The following is a 9,980-nucleotide window of genomic DNA, read 5'->3' as shown; positions in this document are numbered from 1 at the left end:
GCCTGCTCTCCAGCCAGCCGTGTACACGGTAGACGGGATGGGATCACCGAGGGCAGCAGCAGTGAAAGGAACGACCAGGGAGTAGTGGAGGTGTGAAGCGCATGGAGCTGAGCTGCGATGCCTCATATATATAGCCAGTCGGGTAGGAGAACGGTCCAGCAATAAAACATGTTTAATTACAGACGTTTCATCTTCATAAAAACGCATTACAGACATTTCATTTTCATAAAAACGTGTTTAATTACATACGTTTCCATCTTCACAATAAAATTATTATGGACGTTTTAATTTCCGCAATGAATATTGAAAAAATGTTCATCATTAAAAAAATGCTCATAATTTTTTTCATCAAAGTAAAAGATGTTCATTCTTTCAAATCGCAAATATCTTTGAATTCAAGAACTGTTTTTTGACAATTCACAGTTCACAATGTTTTCAAATTTTAGAACCAACCCCAAATTAGTTTAATATAGAATAAAACAAAAACAAAAAAAGGAAAAGTAAAAAATTGAAAACAAAAAAAACGGGGGAGCCCTGCCCCGCCCCGCCCCGCGCATAACAGGGCAAGCGGGGGTGCCTCATACGTTGTATAGGAGGTCCCAGCATAAACATCGATGTAAGCAATATATAGACGCGTCCCATTACGTTGAAATCACTAGTTAACGAATACTTGTTGCAAAGATCACTCCCACCTCCCGAGGTTACAATAAGTGGCTGCGCGCCACTTGTCGCAATCTGAGAGTTTTTCTTTTTTTCGTAGATTCGTTTATTCAAGATGTTTTATCTCTTTAACCGTGCGTCCAAATCTCAAACCGTTTTCATCATTGGATTTCTCGCGTCGAGATCTTCAAAACTAGATCCTATGTTGATAGGTTTAGACGAAAAAAAGTTCACAAAAAACCGAACGAAAAAACCGAACCGGAAGCACGGGTTTTTTTCCTTTCCGAAAGAGGATGCCCGTGCCTCTCACGAACCACAACCGTGCCTCTCGTGAAAGCAAACCCATGCCTCTCACGGAAGAAGAAAAAGAGAAAACACATTTTTTTCGTTTCCGAGGAGACATTGCTGTGCCTCTCGCGAAAACACAATCATGCCTTTCGCAAAAGCAAAATCCATGCCTCTCATGAAAGAAAGAAAAACAAAAAGCACTATTTTTTTCGTTTTCGAGAGGCACGGCCGTGCCTCTCGCGGAAGTAAAACTTTTTCTCTTGCGGGGACATTAGACACCTCTTATTCTAGTGTATTCATGCGAAAGATATTTGGAACCGACTGAGGATGATGGATATAATAGACTCGGCTACTATGGTCAATCATTCTGGCTCTGTTATAATGGAACATCTTTTACTTCAACCTGGATCTCAGTTGTAGATTATGCAAGTCTAGTGGTGAAGCGACCTCTTGTACTTGGGTGCTGGTATTTGCGATAGATCAGGCGCCAACTCACTCATAATGAACCATACCCTCCTTCGTTTCGGTGGCCAATATTTGTACCAAACACTGAGAGCAATTTTCGGAGATCCTGTCATTGAAGCATTCCGAAAGGTATGAATATATGGATGAAACCTGACCCAAGATTCTTAAATTAAATGTTGATGCAGCAGTGTTCATTGATGAAGGAAGAGGGTCAACGGCAACTATATTAAGAGATGGAAAGAGGTACATTCTTGGCAGCTCAATGCAAGTCTATTCAGTTTGCTCCAGATGTGTAGCTATTACTGAAGCAACGACGATGAGAGATGGGCTTCGCTTTGCTAATGCTATGGGTTTTCATAAAGTTGAAGCTGAGTCCGACTCACTTAGCGTCATAAACTTCGGTGATGGACAATCTCAGTGGTGGGATGCAGCATCAGTAGTTGTTACAGAGTGCATAGATGTAGCTTCTTCTTCTTCTTTGCGGGTAAAACACTTGTATTACTCAAATATTCAAATCCTTACAATCAATAGCATTTATCTCTAAAGAAAAAAATCTGGACCACAACCTAATCAAGTCATGGTTCTTCCCTCATTCCAAGCAAAATTAGCTAAGCTATCACTACGATTTATCAAAGTAATACATTATTCGACTGGGAAGATCACTTCTTTTCGTGATGCAAATCACATGGCGCATGTGCTAGCAAAATTTAGTTATTGTAATAAGTCTTCGATGAGTTAGGCTGGCGAGCCCCCGGACTGTTTGGTCACTACGCTTTGGACGATGTAATTTTGTTCCGAGATTAATGAAGCTAGCCATGATAGTTTTTTCCATAAAAAAATCAGTTCAATTGCCATTTCTGATAGGTTTAATGTTGATTCCAAAAAAACAATCCGGCGGGAAAAAAAGAGCAATTGATCACCTGCTTCATCATAAATTCCTAATTACTAATCATCTTGTAGCACCAACGTAAGATCAATGATATAGGATTTAGATGTGCAATACTTATGGCACATCTAGATGTGCTTTAGCAAAACTGTTAAAAAAAAGTATACCGCTAATTTCTCGCCAATCAAATCTGCAATTTCCTGTCAAATCCTTACTTACCACATTTGTCACCCAGTATTAAAACTGCCCTGAGAAGAAGATGGAGGTAGGAACTTAGAAAAATTATTAACAGTCAATGGCGTGCACCATGTGTGGCGCACTTTTGCTCCTTGGCCTCGTCCTGATCCTGACGCCGCTGCTGTGTGGGTGCACCGGCGGCGGGTTCAGCGTGGAGCTCACCCACCGGGACTCCCCCGGGTCGCCGTTCCACGACGCGTCGCTCACCCCGCAGGCCCGCTGGCTTGCCGCCGTGTGGCGCTCGTACGCCGGCTCAGGTTCAGACTCTCCTGACCCTGACGGCGCGGTGTCGGAGGTGGTGTCAGGCTCGTTCGAGTACTTCATGCACGTCAACATCGGCTCGCCGCGCACCCGGATGCTCGCCCTCGTCGACTCCGGCAGCGACCTCGTGTGGCTCAGGTGCACCAACGGTTCTGCTTCTCCGGCATCGCCACCGCCGGCAGAAGCCGGCGGACGGAGCAGCGTGTTCGACCTCTCCTCGTCGTCGACCTACGGCCGCGTGGGCTGCCAGTCCGACCCGTGCCGCTCGGTCCCCGGCACCTCCTGCGACGCCGCCTCCTTCTGCCAGTACACCTACTCGTACCTCGACGGCTCCAGCAGCAGCGGCCTCGTGGCCACCGAGACCTTCACCTTCGACGACGCTCCCGGCGGCTGCACGGGGTGCCGCGAGCGCCCGCAGCTGCAGGTGCCCAGAGTCACCTTCGGCTGCGCCACCACCGTCCACTTCGCCGGCAACGGCATTGTCGGCCTCGCCGACGCGGAATCCTCCCTCATCAACCAGATCGGCGCCGCGACGTCGCTCGGCCGGAGGTTCTCCTACTGCCTGGCGCCCTTCTTCAGCGACGTGTCCTCCGCGCTCAACTTCGGCGCCCGCGCCGCCGTGACGGAGCCGGACGCGGTCACCACGCCGATGGTGCAGCACTCCTCCGCCGTGGGGGCCTACTACACCGTCGAGATCGTGGCCCTCAGGGTCGGGAACACGACCGTCAAGCTGCCGAGCCGGTCCCCGGTCATCGTCGACTCCGGGACGGTGCTGACGTACCTCGACAAGGAGCTGCTGGACCCCATCGTGGAGGCGCTCGCCCGGAGCATCAAGCTCCCTCGCAAGCAGTCGCCGAAGCCGGAGTTGTTCTCGCTGTGCTACGAGGCGGGCGGTCTGGAGGTGCTGGACAAGGTGTTCCCGGGCGTTACGTTGGAGCTGGGCGGGGGCGCCTTGGTGACGCTCAAGGCGGAGAACGTGTTCGTGGACCTTCTGCTGCGGACCGTGTGCTTGGCCATGGCGCCGGTGACGCCTGAGCGGCCGGTGGCGGCGATCGGCAACATCATGCAGCAGAACATGCACGTCGGCTACGACCTGGACAAGCGCACCATCACCTTCGCCCCTGCCGACTGCGCAAAATCTTACCCCTCCCCTCCCGCCTTTGTGTAGGCAGCCAAAGCTAATCGCCGGGCAGTAATAATGACGACGTTAGGGTCACTAATAATCACCGATGTTGAACGACAGCTACCTACCACGAGTGTCTATTGGACATTTTCTTTTTCTTTTTTTGAAGGCGTCTATTGGACATTTTCTCTTTTGACTGAAAATACAAGGTGGAGTAATAACAAACAGAAGCAGGATAAGAAAAAGGTAGCAGATCAAGAAATCAAATCCAAAAGAAGGGAAGCAAAGAGACCAGGAAACAATCTAAGTGAAGGGCCAGCTGAAACTTGAAGTTATTTCCAGTAGACTTTCAAACTTACAGCGCTAACAAATGAAATTCCAACAAACAAACACTGAGATGAAATTCATATACACTAAGGCTGAATTTGTTGTTCATCCCAAGGTGATTCTACGCACATTAAACACCATAATTCATTAGAAATGTACTCCCTACGTAAAGAAATATAAGAGCGTTAGTGATCTAAACGCTCTTATATTTCTTTACGGAGGGAATAACTCTAGTTCAATGGAAAGAACACAAAGAATTAGCTCTAGAAGATTACTAGCAGCAAGCTATAAATTTACTACACAAGAAAAACAGAAATGACAAGCAGAAAATTCTTATTACCCAACAAACATTTCACAACATGACCTGTAGTATCTCCAGGTACTATACTACTGTAAATAACTACTGTGACATCAGTAATACAAGTATAGAACTTTGCGTCTTCCCGGTGGCTTGTTATTGATGTGTTGTTAGTTTCATATGTACCGAGAGCTAACATGAAATTCCAGAATGGGATATACATCCCATATACTGGATCAACTAAAGACTCTGGGCTTCCATCAAGTCACTACAACATTGATATTGTTATAGGAATCGAGGATCTTTTAACAATACCCTCTAAGGGATGGTTAGTGCAAGATACGGCTCAACAGAGTTTTCTTTTAACAATACCCTCTAAGGGATGGTTAGTGCAATACAAAATAAATAGCAACAGTAAGAAAATGCATATCAGAAACAGCACTAATAAGTACTCCCTCTGTAAACTAATATAAGAGCATTTAGATCACTAAAGTAGTGATCTGAACACTCTTATATTGGTTTACGGAGGGAGTATAGAGGAGCAGAACTATCAAGAGACCGAAACATATACCACATTCCTACCTATTCCTAGCACCAGCACTGGTAAGCTTCCTTTTCAAACATTTAACTTTCTGAAAAACAAAAATGAAACAGAAATAAACACAACGAGCTCAACTCTACCTCACCAGAATCCTAAATAACATATGCCAAGAATCCCCAAAATAGTCATAGCAAAACCTACAGAACCAGGAAACAAACAAATCAAAAGCTAGCCATGGGAAAATCACAAACCTACATTCACACAAACCCTGGATATTGCGGACGGGATAGGAACCCAGTCAACAAATCGGAGAACTAGATAAAGAACAACAGAACACAAGCAGCAACATCCAAAGGAAAAATCTAGACAAAAGGGGGGTCAAACCACTCCACAGGAACCGAATCCACAGCACTCATAGCGTTAGACCTCAGGCAGAAATAGAGGGAGAGCTCCCAATCACCATGGACATCGCCAAACAAATCACCAAGGAAGGGCCTCTCCCTCCTCTATCTCTCTCTCCCTTCCGCTCAAACAGTGACTCGATCTAGCGCCTTGTGAAATGGGATAGAAAAGGCTGAACCGGGCCAAAAAGAAAATTCAAAACAACAGCGGAAAAGAAAGGAGGGGAAAAGCTAACGGGTGGTAAACAGGCGGCCCGAAAAGACACGCGCGCCCAGCTACAAAAAGACCACTCTCAGCGCAAATCTTAGCACTTGATCCGCCGATTTAAAAATTCGACTGAAAACGCATTAAAATTAGTCAAGTGAAAAACAGCAATTCTTTTCTTTCTTGCTACAAGCCCATAGTAAAGGACCCATGGTGATGCATTTTATGTCCTGTGCAAAACATCTACAGTACAACACCTCAAGGGTAAACCAGTATAACAATCATCCAGTACAAAAGTGATTACCATCGAGCATTGTTTCTCTGATTCTCTCTACCACAAGGATCTGCTTCAGGAAGTTGAAGACTCGACTGACAGCAGTTGCGCCAAGGAACACAAGATTTACCTCAAATATATTTCATCCCAGCAATTCTTATCCGCCTTGATATCAGGTACTGTGCTAGAGAATAAATAGCTCCCAACAGCCCTAAAACCCGCACAGAAAGTACATCTGTCATTATAATCGATGGCAGGTTGAGAGGCAGTGTCAGAAGTAGCTTTGAATCGGTCTGCCTGACATAGTCCCACATGAACCGATTGAAGAGTATGTGATTGGGTAGCGTGAGCACGAGCAGAGCAACATTTTTCACAGCATAGAGCCAAACTGAGCCCCCGATATCAAGAGCCCATCCTCCACTGCCAGCGCCAGGCCAAGCCTCCTCCCATATCTTATACAATGATGCCAATAGCAAATACCCGGAAATAGAAATTGTCACAGGGAAGTAACGCTGTCTGTCACCGAATCCTGCAACGATGTCTGAATCCTGGTTCAAAAGTAGAAGGATGGGCGCTAGGAAGAAAATAGCACGGTTCGAGCCACCAGTAAGTGTTACGTTGAGAACAAGGCAGATGATGAAGCACAAAACCGTAGATAAGTTGCCGATCGCAGGCATCCAAGCTGCTTCAGCTGCCAATCTCTTGATGGTGAAAGTTGGCGCAGCATGAGATCTCCGTTGCTGCAGTAGCCTTGCTTTGGGTGGAAATGCAGAGCCCCGACCACCAGATACACCATGTGTAACATCTGTGGCTTTATCATGCAACAGCAAAGCCAGTTCAAACTTAATTTCTAGTGCAATGATCATAAATATAGCAGCATAGAGACCCAAAAGCGACATTCTAGCCCCTTCTATAGCCAACATGTTGGTGAACTTCTCTGCTTCATCCTCTTCTGCAAAACTGTTGGCCCTTAACTGTCCTTCCAGCAGGTAGGTGACTGGGAACAAAGCTACTAACAAAGAAAACACCCATGGCAAAACCCTTGTGCTGGACTCAGATGGGAGATGCGTGAATACTATAAAGACTGCAGCACAGACAATTGTCGCAACAAGAAGAGGATACAGAACAACTGCTTGGAAGAAGTACTGGACAGATATGTAGATGCCTAGTGTAATTCCAACTCCCACTGCATACAAAGCCCTCAACTCAACAATATACTTCACTGGGATGATAGATGTAGCAGCTGCTAATGTAAGTACCACTGCTGCTATGAGCAGCCATGATGGCCATGTGGGCTTGGATGCTACAAAACCATATATTGACGTGTCATCATCAGATAAATGTGCTGCTCTGATCAGCTCCGACCGGTATACCCATGACAGTTTAACAGGAGGCTGCATAATAACGAAAAGAAGCCCTGTGGCCACAACAAGCACCAGGAATCTCTTTGCTGACTGAGCATGAGGGAAATGGAGCGCCACTATTGGGATGCAAGCAACACCAGACAACAAAATATATGACCCCAAAAGCAGACCATCTGAAGGAGGCCTTCCGTTCCACCACTGTAAAGCTTCGAAAACTGTTTCCCGGCAGAGCCATGCAGAAAAGGCTACTACAGATGCATGAAAATAAGCTTGCCAGATCTTCATCCTTGGAGCCCCCCCTTTGGACTTGTCCCTGTAAAGAAGTACAGGGGGTGTGACAGCAAGTAGCAGAACGGCTGAAACCCATACCACCGATCTTGATGTGATAAACAACATAGATAACTTTGAAGAATAGAGACAAGTCAAGATCCAAGCAGCTTTGGACCCAACTCTCTGGTCAACAGATAATCTTCTTACAAGAGCCAATCCAAAAAATGTTGTGATCAAAACCATATAACTTGGATAAATGATATCGTCCTCAAACCCAAAGTAGTACATGGCAGCATAGTTGAAGAGTCGGTTCTCAATGTAGCATAACAACAGTGCATGACCAATAAGACCAAGTTCCACAAGAAAGCGCAGTTTTGCAGGGAGAAGTGCCAAACCAGGAACAGCCATTGCCATGATTACAGCTGCAACAATGTACTTGGTAAACGATTTCAATGGCATGCCAGCAACCCAAATATTTAGATCCCAGTAGTTATGCACCACAAACCAAAGGACCATCAAGCTTGATATTCCCACAAAGGTGAAGTATGATGACAGGCTTTTCTTGGTAAAGAACCTTGCCACATAATAACCAGACATCATTGGGAGTGGAAGGAACACAAGCGGAAAACCAATGACTACGGCACCTGCTCCACTGACAAGCACTGCCAACCCCATAAACGCCACCGAGCTAACTGCATCTCCAACCTTGCCAGCAGCATGCGCAGCCAGACCCAAAGCACCACCAAGCATCGTGACAGTCACAAGCAGGTAATTCAGCGGCGGGGGAGCATGAATGTACCTTCCAAAAGCGTGAAATACAACTCGGACCTCCAGGCAGAGCACCACTATAACAAGTGCAACCAAGCCATTCGCCATCCTTATCTGATCCATTGTGCGTGTATCCCTGGTAATCCACCACAGTGAACCACGAGTGGACGCATAGAGCAGGAACAAGAATGGTACGAAGAACAGCAGCAGAAGATCACAAACATTGGCCCATGATGCGAAGAGTGTGGTGTGGTTGGATGCAGCATGGAACAGCACTGGCACAAACAGCAGATATAACGCATGCACGCAGCTCTCCAAGGGGCCAAGAATGCCATCACTGTCCTGCAATGGAGCGTCCTGTTTTCGGTTCTTGAAGCTGGAAGTGCGGGGTACGGAGAAGAGCCAATAGAAGAGCATGGCAAATGTGGCAAGGTAGTAGGAAGCATTGGCCATCCCGACTGCGGACACAACTGCCCATGTGAAGACTGCAGATGCGGCGATAGGCACGCACGCAAAGAGGAGCCGCTCGAGCGCCGCAACGATGGTAGGGTTCTCAAGCTGGATCCAGCGGAACTGGAGCGACGCCCAGACGCCTATGAGGAAGGAGGTCTCCGCGCAGAGGAGCAGCGCGAGGACGGTGAGGGGCAGCGAGGCGGCGGCGGCGGACGAGAGGGACGCCGAGAAGAAGAAGGCCACGTCGGCGGCGAGCAGCGCCGCCCACACAGTGAAGAAGGCGCCCTGCCGGAGCCGCAGCGCGTCGAGGGCGTAGGCGGCGGCGAGCCCGACGGCGAGGACGGCGAGGACGGGGGCCCCGCCGAGGTCGAGGAGGAAGGCCGCGGCGGGCGCGAGCGCCGCCGCGATGCGCGCGTTGTGCGCGAAGCCCGGGAGCGAGGCGGACGCGGCGGCGCGGGGCCCCGCGGCCGAGCCGGACGAGTGCGGCCTGGAGGCGGGGGGCGGGAAGGGGAGGAGGGGCTTCGGGGAGGAGGTGGAGTTGCGGCGGTCGTGGTGCGGCGAGGGGGACGAGGACGGGCCGCGGGTGGAGGAGAAGGTCGGGGTTGACACCGACGGCGAGATGAGGAGGCGCCCGTGGCGGGAGCTGGATCCGGAGGGATCCATGGCGGCGGCGGCGACGGGGGCCGGGATCTAGGGTTTTGCGGGGGCTATGGTTTGGGAAACATCGGCCGGGGAGGAAGAAGACGGCGACAGGATGGCCCAGATCGGCGAGGAGCAGATCTGAAAGTGGGGAAGGAGCGATGTGGACCTGATTTTCATCCCATTTCTCGTTTCAGGGCCCTCCGCGCAGAGCCTAGGGACTGGCTTGTGTTTTCTTTCCTTTCGAGTCCTCGTCTGTACTTTGTACTGCCACGGATGCTTAGATTTTATTATTTAGACCCAAACCTCTCTTAAAAAAGATTTCATGCTCCTCTAACCGTAAGGTTATTTTTTATCGAAAACTTCTGATTTGTTCATCAACTTCGGTGACAGAACACAAGAAGTAACAATGATTATATCCAGTTTCACAGGCAGCTAGCGACAACTACAGTCACTGGAGCGAGTTGAAGGTGTGCCCCATCATCGTCCCTCGCTCGTCGGAGCTGAGAGAACTTTGTTG

General features: G+C 48.5%; 2 protein-coding genes across 2 annotated transcripts; one reads left to right on the top strand and one right to left on the bottom strand.

The window, feature by feature from the left end:
- The first annotated feature begins 2,594 nt into the window (after positions 1–2,594).
- On the top strand, positions 2,595–4,108 carry LOC123101154 (aspartic proteinase CDR1-like). Its single transcript, XM_044522740.1, has one exon. The coding sequence runs from the start codon at positions 2,595–2,597 to the stop codon at positions 3,963–3,965; it is 1,371 nt and encodes a 456-aa protein (XP_044378675.1). The 3' UTR covers positions 3,966–4,108.
- A 1,703-nt stretch (positions 4,109–5,811) lies between these two features.
- LOC123102076 (uncharacterized) lies at positions 5,812–9,633 on the bottom strand. The gene has a single exon (XM_044523355.1). The coding sequence runs from the start codon at positions 9,482–9,484 to the stop codon at positions 6,098–6,100; it is 3,387 nt and encodes a 1,128-aa protein (XP_044379290.1). The 5' UTR covers positions 9,485–9,633; the 3' UTR covers positions 5,812–6,097.
- Between the last annotated feature and the right edge of the window lie 347 nt (positions 9,634–9,980).

This window comes from Triticum aestivum, chromosome 5A (assembly GCF_018294505.1).
Source record: "Triticum aestivum cultivar Chinese Spring chromosome 5A, IWGSC CS RefSeq v2.1, whole genome shotgun sequence".
Lineage (NCBI taxonomy): Eukaryota > Viridiplantae > Streptophyta > Magnoliopsida > Poales > Poaceae > Triticum > Triticum aestivum.
The sequence above is the reverse complement of the archived record's forward strand: the minus strand, read 5'-3'. Positions and strand labels throughout refer to the sequence as shown.